This window comes from Boleophthalmus pectinirostris, unplaced genomic scaffold (assembly GCF_026225935.1).
Source record: "Boleophthalmus pectinirostris isolate CB_2022bp ecotype Guang Dong unplaced genomic scaffold, ASM2622593v1 HiC_scaffold_22, whole genome shotgun sequence".
In the NCBI taxonomy this organism is placed as follows: Eukaryota; Metazoa; Chordata; class Actinopteri; order Gobiiformes; family Gobiidae; genus Boleophthalmus; species Boleophthalmus pectinirostris.
The window spans coordinates 28,400,637-28,414,149 of NW_026571190.1; the positions used below are offsets into that span (position 1 = coordinate 28,400,637).

General features: G+C 38.8%; 2 protein-coding genes across 3 annotated transcripts; one reads left to right on the plus strand and one right to left on the minus strand.

Annotated features, from left to right (window-relative positions):
* The first annotated feature begins 687 nt into the window (after positions 1 to 687).
* On the plus strand, positions 688 to 5,479 carry zfp91 (ZFP91 zinc finger protein, atypical E3 ubiquitin ligase). Of its 2 annotated transcripts, none has more exons than XM_020930517.2 (12): positions 688 to 1,506; positions 1,699 to 1,733; positions 2,030 to 2,146; positions 2,282 to 2,312; positions 2,452 to 2,532; positions 2,929 to 3,018; positions 3,100 to 3,288; positions 3,359 to 3,409; positions 3,480 to 3,558; positions 3,650 to 3,764; positions 3,841 to 3,940; positions 4,020 to 5,479. In XM_020930517.2, exons 1-12 carry the CDS (start codon positions 1,097 to 1,099, stop codon positions 4,870 to 4,872), a joined length of 2,151 nt encoding a protein of 716 aa, XP_020786176.1. In that variant the 5' UTR covers positions 688 to 1,096; the 3' UTR covers positions 4,873 to 5,479. The 2 variants fall into 2 exon arrangements, with proteins under 2 accessions (XP_020786176.1, XP_020786175.1); XM_020930516.2 differs by having other exon boundaries at positions 689 to 1,506; positions 2,926 to 3,018.
* si:ch211-113e8.11 (uncharacterized) lies at positions 5,164 to 7,307 on the minus strand. The gene is made up of 2 exons (XM_020930518.2): positions 7,032 to 7,307; positions 5,164 to 6,140 (listed from the first exon to the last, which is right to left on the minus strand). The coding sequence occupies exons 1-2, from the start codon at positions 7,109 to 7,111 to the stop codon at positions 5,516 to 5,518; spliced, it is 705 nt and encodes a 234-aa protein (XP_020786177.1). The 5' UTR covers positions 7,112 to 7,307; the 3' UTR covers positions 5,164 to 5,515.
* Between the last annotated feature and the right edge of the window lie 6,206 nt (positions 7,308 to 13,513).

Sequence of the window (13,513 nt, forward strand, 5' to 3'; positions counted from 1 at the left end):
TCACAAAAATATATCTTCAAATTAACCTGTTTTTTTGTTGGTTTTTTTACCTTTAATGCAAACATACGATTAGTATGACATTACAGATTCAGTGACATATTTGCTTAAATGTAAAATATGTTTTATTGCTGATGCACATTGGTTATGGGGTGGACCACTTTGTTGCAGCTAAATGTATAATTAATAAATAAAGTTATCTGGCACCCCAGGGTCATATGCCCCAGAGAGGACGTTAATAGGCAGCGGGCATGTTAAGACATTGTCGCCATCTGGTGGATATATGTGTAATAGCATTGTGTGCAAATGATAATGTGCAATGATTTGTAATGTTTTTATTATAATGTATATACTGTATTTAATAGTAGTAGTATTAGTAGTAGTAGCAGTAGTAGTAGGTAGTATTAGTAAAAAAAAATAGTACTAGTATGATTAATATTTTTTAAATAAACTTTTTTTTTTTAAATGCATACACACACACACACACACACATTATAAATATTATTTTACTTTTTGTAAAAATCTAAACTGGTAAGACGATAAATCGCATCACTCACTTTTTACACCACAATAACTACAATTCCCATAATGCCCCAAAGGGCATGTGAACGTTTGTGCCGTATGCCAACAGCAGATGTATAAATAATCCCACTAGCTTTCTAGCATCAGCCCAACGCACAGCAGCTGTATCCAGCTCTTCTTTAGATCTGAAAGCACACTCTGCTGCTCGGAGTGTAACCTCAGTTTATATTTGGCTTAAAGGAGACGTAACAAAGCGCACAAAATGGCTGCGCTAAAGGCCTGGACGAATAAGTAGGTTTACTATAGCTTTAAGAACGCAAAATAGGGTCTGCTTCTTTAAAAAACTATATTGGTTTATAACTGAATAGATAATTAAGTAAAGTTCTTATTTTCTAATTTACGAATTAGTCCTTATAATTGCCGACAAATCATGCATTCGTAGAAAATGAGGCACAGTTGGATAAAGGCCTCTTGCGACCAAAACGCTCTTAAAACAAACACGGACGACTTCTGAGAGTGCAAGTAAACCCGCTCGACTTTTGTGATTCATTGGCTGAACTGAATAGTCCTCACTGTGATGGAAGCAGTCAGTGAGCGAACAGAGGATGTAAATACAGGAGAAGTGTCTGCGGAGGACAAGGCCACAGAGCAGACCTCGGACCATGGTAAGAGCACGACACCGCGCAGGGGGCTTCGACAGCGGGGAGTGGGGCGCCCGAGACCCGGCGTCTCCGCACCAGCCACGGATGTAAATGGGGCGTCTCTGAGCCCGCAAAGCTCAGGACGGGTGCTGCGTGATCGGTCAACGAGGACTGTGCCGGCGTGGCTGAAAGAGGCGAAAAGTGAGGATGAAAATGAAGAAGAGTTGGACACTGATGCTGCGGCACTCAAGAGGCGCAAAGTTTCAAATGGCAAACGAAAAAAGCAGCCTGATGGTGGACAAGAAGCAGGCGCAGGGATCACTGGTGACATACTGCAGACAACAGAGTAAGTTTTTAATAAATCCAAAGTACGACTCTACGTGCTATCAAATGCTAATGTTATGAGAAGAAAAGCTCGTCCCCCTTTTATACATACATAAAATGGGCGGAGTAACACACCTGTCTGTAGTACCTACCTGTGATTTTAGGCTTTGGTTCAGTTCTGTACTATTCTCACCTACTTTCAATTCTGTTGCAGGTCACATGATCAGAAAAGCCTTACAGATGCAGAAGGTAATCAAAATACTGTTATACGATTGTCTCAAATGAACATAGGCAGTACATTTTTACTTCAGATTCTTGTATATTTATCACTGCAACCTCAGTAACATCTCAGTGCATTGTGATACTGACCTAAAATGTGTGTTCCAAGACCTTTTAAAGGTGTTGAGGTTCTGTGAAACCTATATAAAATGCATATACTGGTATTGGAAATATGTTACTATGCCACCCCCCTGGTAAAAAAAAGTTTGGACACACCTGCTGTAATACACTGTACATAATGGTGCCTTTTTAATGTGTTCTTATAGCACTTCCTTCAAAGAAACTTTCAACTCAGAGCCGTGCCAAGCCTACATCTGGCCGGGCTACTCGGGGCCCTGCTAAACCAGTGTGCAAGACTGAGCCCTCAGCTGAAAGTCCTGTTGGTGAGCGATCAGTTTGGGTGTTATATAGTACTATTATAGTTGTATCTGTTTGCCAGTTCATTTACAATCCATAAACTATTAAACAAAAGTCATAGACAGAAACCATGGATATTAAATTTGAAATTCTCTCAACAGTGGATGAAGAAACGAATAAGAAGTTTGAAATGTAAGTATTATTTTGGATCATTTTTATTGATGGTGCGTTGTTGCCACCAATTAAAACATAATTTATTATTTACATATAATGTGACTGCATCATACCATTTGGTTATTCTATTCCTGTGTGGTATCTGTAAAACTTTTAGTAAGAAGAAAGAAGAAGGAGATGACCTCAGTGAAGATGTACTAGATGTAGAGCCACAGTTTCAGGATTTGACAAATATCAGGTAATGACCAATACAAGAAGCAGAAATCTGAAAAATGTGCCATCACATGTTCTACATGCATCTATGTCTGTGTTTTAAGATTGTCTGAAAACTCAAGAACAGGTTCTGTTTAGGTATTTGATTTGTAACAAAAAGGTGAGCCTTGAGATCTCACCTGTTGTAGTTCCAACTCAACCAGCTTTTTGTGCTCAGATTGTTTTAAATAAACAGACAGTCTTAGACAACTTCGACAGACTTTATTGATCCACAAGGGAAATTACTGTAATCTCAGATTAAAGTCTAACAGGCCTGAAATAGAGCAGTGCTTGCAGTTAGGATCACACCCTGAGGGAGTGTTGATGACATCAGCTGCAAAATCAATAAGGATGCTATAATGTTGTTTTCTTAATTCAGTAGTGCAGAAGAGGAAGAAGACGAGAGCAGTGAAGAAGATGTTCCCTTCAGAGATGACCTAAATGACCAGAGCTATGATCCAAAAGGAGAAAAGTGGGAGTTTACAGTTTATCAGATTTACTGACAGTCTACAATAAGTTTTTAATCAAATTTTTAAATTTATATTTTTTTCAGGGAAGGCCCTAAACCAAAGCGTCGGCTTCCTCCGAGACAAAGAGAAAAGCGAGAAAAAGAAACTGATAAACATCCCAAAGCAGAGAAAGAAATAAAAAAGGAGGGAACAGATCTGGAAAGTTTGGAAAGTGCAGAGGAGGAGGTTAAAGCTGAAGAAAAACATGTTGAGGAGACAGGAGGCCCCAGGAAGTAAGCAAACATCATGACTTTACAATGCAAATACAATGTCCATCATTTACTATTTTCACTTCTGTGCTAGGAGAGGCAGAAGGAAAAAAGATGACAAAACTCCACGCCTGCCAAAGCGAAGGTACAATTGTGCACTTAGAATCTGGAGTCATTAGGATTTGATTGTAATTAATATTTCATATACCCTTTAGGAAAAAGCCTCCAGTTCAGTATGTACGCTGTGAGATGGAGGGCTGTGGCACAGTCTTGGCACATCCTCGTTACCTACAGGTCTGTCTCAACTGTGCCATATGATTAATGATTCAATGTTATTTGTCAAGTAGTTTATAAGATGCTAATGTGTTCTTATTTATCCATCAAGCACCATATTAAATACCAGCATTTGTTAAAGAAGAAGTACGTGTGTCCGCACCCATCGTGTGGAAGGTTGTTCAGACTACAGAAGCAGCTGCTGCGTCATGCCAAGCATCACACTGGTATGTGACACACACAAGACATTTGTAGAAATATAAACACCAAGACCACCTCCCAGCACTATTGTTTTTTTTATAGATCAGAGAGACTACATCTGTGAGTACTGCGCTCGCGCCTTTAAGAGCTCCCACAACCTCGCTGTGCATCGCATGATCCACACAGGAGAGAAACCTCTACAGTATGTGTTCTGTACACATTTTTTGGTCTGATGTGACTTTTATTATTGAATTAACAGCATGTTACTCCTTCATTTTTAGGTGTGAGATCTGTGGCTTTACTTGCCGGCAAAAAGCTTCACTAAACTGGCACATGAAAAAGCATGATGCTGATGCTACTTACCAGTTTTCCTGTTCCATTTGTGGCAAGAAATTTGAGAAGAAGGACTGTGTTGTGGCCCACAAGGCTAAAAGCCATCCAGAAGTTCTAATAGCAGAGGCACTTGCAGCCAATGCTGGAGCACTTATCACCACCCCAGCATCATTACTGGAGCTGCAGGGCATCCCTGTGCCCACAGAGCTTGGCAGTCTGGAGGTGGGTCAGATTGTGCCTGAGAGTCAGGCTCCAGCGGTAACCCAGGTGGAGCATATGACCCAACCAGTGGGTCATCAGGTGGTGTTACTGGGTCAGGACCAGAGCCTACATACCATGCAGGTGCCTGTAACTATTGCACTGTCTCCCATTGACCCCCCTTCACCCGCTGACCAGACTCACCTCCAGCTCCAGATGCCTGTGCAGTTTGTGCAGGGCCCTCAGCAGCTGGCCCCTTCCCCCAGTACAGTGGTCACTCAGCAGCCCCCTCTGCAGCCGTACTCCTCTCAGCAGCAGAGCACAGGGCAGCCCCACATCCTTCAGATGACCTTCCAGCCTGTGAGCCAGCTTCACCTGCAAACCTCCAGCCCAGCTCTCGTGTCTTCCGCCCAGTCACAGGCTCCAGCCTCCTCTAATGGGGAGAGCTTTGTTCTTGACAATCAAGTGATGTCTTCCACCACTCCCAACAGCAGCTGCCTCCAGCAGACAGAGGCGCGTGAGGACAGTGTTGTGTGGGAACAACAAGAAACAAGCTCTGATGTGAAGCAAGGATGGTGCACACGAACAGAAAACAGAAGCTAATTATATGAATAATAATAATGAGAATAATAATAATGGCCTAAACACTGTATTTAACTGCCTAAGATAAGTGTAGAAGCACCAATATAGTAACATGTACTGTTTATTCTACTTTAGATACCTTTGGTAGCTTTTTAGATTTTCTGTATCAGGGAAAGTATGTGCAAGTTGTTGCATTTGTACATAAGTCATGTTAACACAAGTTATGTGTGTAAGAAATATGTTACAGTGCTGGTAATACAATAGTCACCGTGTCCTAAGTAAACTATTTAATCTGGAGTGAGACGCTCAAGGTTTCCATCAAAATTAAATGTTTATGCACAATTTTTTTTATAAATACAATTAGATTAACATAGCAAAACATACTTATGTAACATAAAACGTGTGCTGCTGTTAAGTCTTTACAATTAATACATGTTAAAATTGACATCGTATTGCTACTACACAGTTGTAAATGTTAGAAATTCTTAGATACAAACTACACATTTAGCTGTCACATAAATGTAGAAATCTTAAATAGGTCTAAAGTAGAACTGCACCTCTGTAACAGCGTGGTAGAAAGGACACTCAACTGTTGATTTGTATGTTGTAAATAAATGTCTTAACACCCCTTGTTTTGTTCTTTTGTTATCCAGGGTTAGATGCGTCAGATATGGCCTCCCTCTTTTTCCCGTTGCCTTGCATACTGCTTCATTGCTCGTTTTGGGGGAATTAAAGTGTTGCTTAGTCCAACCCTCTTCTTGGTCGCTTTCTGTCCCTCTGTCTTATCCTCCGTGTCATGCTGGAATCCCTGAGTTCCCTGGGCAGCACATGCACTAGTGTGGGCCTCTCTACCAGTCTCTCGATGGCCGTCAGCGGGTTGGGTTTGGAGATCACTGTCATGGGCATACTTGCACTTAATGCCAAATCTACATCTTCCATCCTTCCTGTAGGACACGCAGATCCGCCGTCCTCCAATATGAGAGGGTCTGGCCTGTTCTGTCAGGGGCACGTGCTTTTGCAGAGCATTAAGTTTCTGGTCTGCCTGAGCCTTAAATGGGTTGGTAAATACGCTGGTGTCAGAGCAGGCCTGCAGGGAGGGTGGGGGCAGTTTATTCACCCCGGAGGACAGTGTGGGGCTTGGAAGACTTCCTCGTGGTGGAGCATGAAGATGTGCAGTGGGTTGCTCTTCCTCTGGCTCTTCTGAATCACTGGATGCCGACCCCGAATCCCCCTCAAGCAGGAAGTTTCGACTCTTCACAGGTTCCTCTTGACACACCTCCTGACTAGACCTTTTCAAAGAGAATATACGTGTAACTATTACCAATGTTAGGAAGTAACTGAATACATATACTGGAAATAACATATTCTGAGTACAAATTTTGAGTACCTTTATTTTGGTACAGTTACTCTTTCATTTGGCTGTATTCAGAATAGTTACTCTTCTAAAAACAAATCAATACTTGGTGGTACTTCATCATGCAATTCTGGCTTTGAACTGCATGTATTATTGAGAAAAAAAAAATACAAATTGGACATACATGAATGCGTAACAAAAATAAAACATTGTAATTATATGTCATGTTTATTACATTATAATAGGATGACCAGGTTTTCAAAATAAAAAACTGGGACACCCGCCGTTTGAGATGGTAATAATAAAACTGTAAAACGAGTGCGTAATTAAGGAAAATAGTTCTGCACTTGGCACTAATGTGAGTCAGTATAGTCACATTTTCTTTGTGTTTTGGTCATCTTTAAGAAGCATTTCTGGATTTTACCCAAAACAAATGACAATGTATGCCTCTCTTCTATGTGAGTTTGTATCAAATTGGTAAAAACAGGGAAATTTAGGGGCATGTCTTGTATAAAACTGGGACAAATCACTAGACCTTTTGGATAAATCTGCTGGGACAGAGGACACAGGGCTCAAAACTGGGACTGTCCCGGGCAAATAGGGACGTGTGGTCACCCTATACTATAATATAATGCAATTCGGTGTAAAAGTATCCAAAGTATTCAGAATGCAGTAATTTGATTGTCCCATGTGTTAGAAAATACATTTTAATGCAGATATTCAGTGTTCTGCAACTACATACATTTTACACATATTCTTTCCATCATTAACTATTACAACAAGGAATAACAACCAAACATTGTTCTTGCAGAGAGAATTAATTTACCTGGTTTTACTGTGTTCATCTGACGCGTCTCCATCGCTCTCCGAGTCCGAGGACACGCCGTAGCCCACCAGCGCGTTCATGTCGTCGGTTCAATGAAAGATCAGCTATTCAACAGGTATTTTTAAGATAACAATGTGCTGTGATTGCCGTACTATTAAGAACATCTGCCTATATAACAAGCCGTCCCTGATTTTAGATATTAAAGTCTAAAAACACCTGCTTGTTCAGACTGACGGGAAGCTGCTCTGTTTATGTCCTTTTGTTTACACTGACACTTCCTGTACTGACACCTAGAGGAGTGGCGTAGTAGTGCACTGGTTAAAAGGCCCAGTGATGATCTTTGTTATAATGTTTCCCCATCAAAAACATGCCTGGAATTATGTTTTGTTTCATTCATTCACACATGTTTAACACACAAACCCTGCATATTTAGACTGAGTTCTCAAACTGTTCCACCTGAGGATGTCATGTGGTGATACAGATGTGCTCCATTGTGTTTTTAAACTCCATACACCTTCACTAGAATGATTTGGATAATTTCAGTTGGATAATTTCAGATGAAATTTCCTATATCTACTAAACAAAAGGTAAAAGGTAGCTATTAACTTGAAAACTACCGCTATTTGACAAGGTGGAACAATTACTCTAATGTGTGAGTGAAACAAAAAACTGATCCCTCTGTGTAGTAACAACACTATAACATGGCTTAGACTTAGACAAACTTTATTGATCCACAAGGGAAATTATTTGGACACAGTTGCTCACTCATCACAATATAATATAGTAAAAAATATAAATGGTAATAATACATTTTGAATAAATAGTAAAAAAGATAGCAAGAGACAGGTGTCAGTTAAGGCATAATTATATAATATATCCATGTAAATTTACAAGTCAAAATAAAGTAGAAAAATTAGTAATAAAATATAAAATCTCAGCTATATACAGGAGGTCATATAGGAAGATAGTGATATGATGATTGACAGGACATGGGTTATCCATTACATAAGGGCAAGTTGTTGTGCAGTTGTAGGGAGTATTATCTGTTACATAAGGGTAAGTTGTTGTACATCTGTATGGAGTATGGTATGAATCTAGTCCTGTATTTCTTAACGTTCACATGAGTCAATTTTGTATAATACAGTACTGGACATTTAAACTCTGGTATTTACTTAGTTTCTAAAATAAAATAAACAAATCATTATATCATTATTTAGTATTGGGTTTCATAGTATTTCCTTTTTAGCCTGTCCTATTTCAGCCTCAGCAGGACCTGAATGTAAGTTCCCAGAAGTACTGGCTCAGCGTCAGGTTAATTACTGCTTGTAGTCTCATTGTGCATTGGCATCTTGATTCACTTACAGAGAGCTTTGTCTGTTTAAATTTGCATTATAATTATTGTGACCAGATTTTTTAAAATTCTGAACTGTGACACACCTGGGTTGGGATGGCTGGTATAAAGGAACTTGTGAAAAGAGCGTGTAAAATTGTGCATTCTCGTGCCAGTCATAATCTGAGAGACTTCTGACGCTGCTTTTTTTTTTTCTTTATAGTCATTTGCAAACACAGATTTCTGTTTTTTTGGCAAAAAATAATGATATTGTATGCTCCTCTTTACTATTGGCAGGGATCAGATTAGTCAAAAACTGTGATAGTCCTGTTTTAGTCCTGGCTTAGACCCAATGTAGTCCTGGTTTAATCTTAGTTTAGACCTGTTGTAGATCAAACTGGTAAAAAATAGGGACACCTGGGACATTTCTTGTATAAATATGGGACAAATCACTGGTTTTGCATAAATCTGATGGGACAGCGGACACAGGGCTCAAAACTGGGATTGTCCCGGGTAAATAGGGACGTTTGGTCACCCTAATTATAGTTCATGAGACAGCCTTTTCAGATGTTAAAACAAATATACAGTCAATGGGTAAAACATGTGTCCTATTTATACTTTGTAGCTGAAGTCATCAAAATTCCCAAGGGGTGTGTAACTGTAAGCACTGCTATGTCTGAGGCTTTGTTTGACTTTAATCTGGTCTTTATTAAACATAATCTAACCAGAAAGAGCTGGTTTAGTTAGAACTACAATGGGTAATGCTGTTAAACAAGTCCTTCATAAATAATATTACAGTCACAATTATTAGCCAACAGTTTTTCTGTGTGTGTATTTTTTCTTGAGGTTTCAGACTATCATAATTCATTTTTTTTGGCAGTGTTTTTCTTTACTGATGTGGGCATTGTGTCATCATGGTAACTAAGGGAAACAGTCCACCATAAACATATATGTAGAACATCCACAGTGATGTCTCTGCATGCAAAGTATCAATACAAGCTCTTGGATACTTAATTTCCTAAATTTGATTGAGTAAACATCTAAGTCAGCTAACACCATCAGCTTTAAAGGTGCATTGTGTAACTTTTATGGTGGAGGGCACATCACCTAACCTGATTCATCACCCGGTTTCACTTTGTGAAAACCATCTGACCTTGCAGCATTAGGATTCGTTTGCTTGACAGTAGGCGGGTACTTTTTTTAAATTTAACCAATTACTGCTGTTTGGCTGTGACGTATGTAATGCACCAAATCGAGTAGCAAGAAGGGCAATAACGTCTTTCCCCTTGATAAAATTCACTAAACATTCTCTTTGTTCTGGCTTTAAATCCTCGATCTCGGGAATCGTTGCCAACACAGAATGTATGTCTTTGTCTACATCCATCTCAACCTCTTTGTTTACTGTTGTGCTTGTTTCTATGGATACGTCATTCCTCTGCCTGGAATGTTCCACAGTATGATATTAAATGGTTCTAGCTTACATTTATTCAATTTCAGGTAGTTTTATAGTTCAAAAATATCTAGAGAAACCAACACTTGGGGTTTGCCTCTCCACAGATCTGACCTGTAACTTGGTCTGGTTTGGTGTCCAAATGATGATAATAAGATCTGCACAGAGAAAAGCATTTGACAGACCCTCCACCAGAAAAGTTACACAATGCACCTTTAACAACATTACTAAAGACAAATAAAATAATAATAATTTGTGTTATTTATATTAATTATTTTAACTTATTAACTACTAACTATATTAACTATTTTAACTTGTATTATCCAAATAGCTACGGTCTGAAGTCTAAGTACTTCCAGTAAATCTGATAAGCCTCTCATGCATATGTTGATGAGCTCCTCCTTTCACCCCTCTGCTCCTGTTGGCCAGGCATCATGTTCCCAGAGGAAAAGGGCGGAGAGCTGGCCAAAATCCTGCAACTCAAGTCCCTCACAACCTGGAAGTAAACCCAGCACAGTAAGCCTCTGTGCAGTGGAGGAGGAGAAATTAACTGAGCTCAACTCTGTAGTTTAGATTAATTACATTCCCATTGGTTTGTAAAATTGGAGGCTGGCCTATTTCTCTCTGTATCTCTCCGTCTGCGGTCCAATGGCTCTTAGACGAACCAGGAGAATGACCTCTCTTGCCAGTGCTGTTTCCATAGCTGAACAACTACATTATGACTGCTCAATTTTGCTGGAACTTTATGTGAGTATTGCATTTTTTCCACTTACGTCAAGCTGCCATGAACTAGCCCATGTGTTTAAGTGTGAATAGTTGTCATTCATGTACTAAAACTTGTGGAATATTAAGAGTAAGTCAGAGAGAGTGGTTTAGGATGTGTGAAAAAGTCTGATAAGAGTCAATGGGTGGGTGGAAAAGAATGAAACGGTTTTACGTAGAATGTAATGTGAAGTCAAGGGAGTGTTTACCAGGAATTAAAGGTGGGTGTTTATACTGGAACAGACATGTCAATTCTGCCTTAGGCTTGCTTTTCGATATTACACATGTCACCTGGTATTAGAAGTGGTTCTTTGATTATAATCTACTGTGGGATCACGCTGGTGGTGTCCTACGTGTATCTCTATGGTGGAATGTGCAGCAGTTATCACAGAGACACAATCTGCACATTAGCAAATGCTGTCGAAAATGTTAATATAGTCAAAGTCGAAAAAGTTTTAATATAGTTAGTTTATGTTCTATGTATTACTGTCCGAATAAATAAATATTCATTCATAGTCTTAAGAAAAAATACAAAATGGACTTAAAGAGCACAGTGAATGTTGATGATAACTGCAAAGTATTCACTTTTATGTAATGTTATCTAATATTTGAGAAGGCATTAGGTATTTTTTGTTTTCACTAACGTGTGGTTTTGATTTATTGATGCCTGTTTGATTGATAGTTGTTCCACCTTCAGCAGTAATTTAGAAGCAAGTGGCAGGAGGAAAGCTGCCAACATGTTGAACCCATCACAGACATGCATAATTTACTCAGTATGTCCCTTGCACTGGTGGAAGTAAAAGTACAGATACTAGAGTAAAAAAAAAAAAAAAAACTCCAGTAAAAGTAAAAGTTGCACATGAAAAGAAATTCTCGTTTCTACTAAGTATTAAAGTACCCATTTAAATTTGTACTTAAAGAGCGAAAAGTAAAAGTATTTTGTGCAGATTTTGAGATCTAATAAAACTTCAAATGTTTTTAATAATGACCTGTGCTGAATTTTGATCAACAGAAACAACTGAATCTGTCATTTTTATTTGTGTATTTTGGTTTGCTCACACACACACACACACACACACACAAATTTCAGTAGGTCTCAAACCACCATAAAATACTTTTATGTTTGAGTCCTGTTTAAAAATATAGTGCATGCAGCGTAGAAAATGCAGATACATGCTCTCAAATGTAGTGAAGTAAAAGTAAAAAGTATCCACTCAACTAAAGTAAAGTACAGATACCTAAAATGTTTACTTAAGTACACCACTGGACCCTTCACTATTCTTTGGGAGAGAAAAGATGTGCAACAAAGGAAGAATTACACCAGAGTTGACACGCATATTGCTGGTTTTCAGATTCAAGAATGTGATGGCAAGAGCCAGTTTTCCCGATTGATTCCCAGTACTTTCCCCTGAAATGTCCAAAATGTAAATTCACAAATGTTTGTCCTGATCATTTTATTATTGACTAGACCCAAGAACTCAGTGAATTACAATAAAAGCCTTTTAAAACTATTAATTTTGGCTGCCCTCCATTTATAATACAGGCCTAGAGAATGTCATTTGCAACCCAGCACTGATCATGATGAAGGAAACCTGTTTCAAGTCAGTTTTTTAAACATTGTCTGTGTGTTATTGCTGGTCATCTCGTGATCAGCCTAATGCAGCCCATGTTTGGACCATCTGTCACAGTGGTCCTAAGTTCCACAGGCTGTACACAAACTCAGCGGCCAATTACATTCTGATCATGCCAGATCAGCTCATGTTGCTGTAGTGAAGAGAGTGAGAGAAAGAAATGTGCAGAAATCAGTAAACCACTGTGTTTTTTCCTCATAGTTTCATTTTAAAGAGCCCATGTTACACTATTTTCTGATCTATCAGTATGTTATAATGTTGTTTTTCTCATCACAAACATACTTGGAGTTGTGTTTTGTTTCATTCACACGTTTAACACATAAATCCTGCATATTTAGGCCGAGTTCTTCTCCCAATCGGAAAACACTCTGTTCCACTTTGTGATGTCATGTGGTAATACATGAAGTGCTCCATTGTGTTTTTAAACTCCACACACCATCACTAGAATCATGTGGATGATTTCAGTCCTGGAATTGCCAATCTCTACTGAACTAAAGAATAAAGGTAGCTGTTAATAACCACCACTTCATGACATCACAAGGTGGAACAGAGAATTTTGAGCTTTGATTACTCAAACATGTGTGAATGAAACAAACCATAACTCCAGGTATATTTTTGAGGAGTCAACAACATTATAGCATGTCTTAAAGCTCACAAAAATCTAAAAAAAAAAAAAAAAAAAAAAAAAAAAAAAGAAACAAAACTTCCTAGCAACTTCTGGGAAAACACATTCAGCTCAGCCCCCATTTCACTTAAAAGCTTACACATTTCTTATTAACAGCAATAAAATTAATTATAGCACAGCATGTCCTGCGCGGTTGCATGTGACACCACACATATGGTTTAGTAACAAGTACATAGGTCTACTCATGTGGAATACATCCTCTACCTTCGTCTGCACATCGCTGGGTTTCAGATGGCATCACAACATTCTGTAGGCCAATACTATTTAATACAGATGAGCAGGTAAATTAATGTTGTTAAAGGTCCAATATTTTGCTAAATTGACTTTAATTGTGAGCTTTAAGCCATGTAAGAATGCTGTTACCTCATAAAAAGCACACCTGGAGTTGTGTTGTTTCATTCACACATCTTTGAGTAATCCTGAATTATTAATGTGTCTAAATTTCCAAACCTCAAAATGCTCTGTTCCAACTTGTGATTTCGTGTAGAGGTAGTTTTCAAGTTGACAGCTACCTTTTACCTTTTTTACCTTTTGTTCAGTAGAGAGTGGAAATTCCAGGGCTGAGATCATCCATCTAGGTGTAGGAAGGTGTAGGAAGTTTAAAAACACAGTGGAGTACTTCCT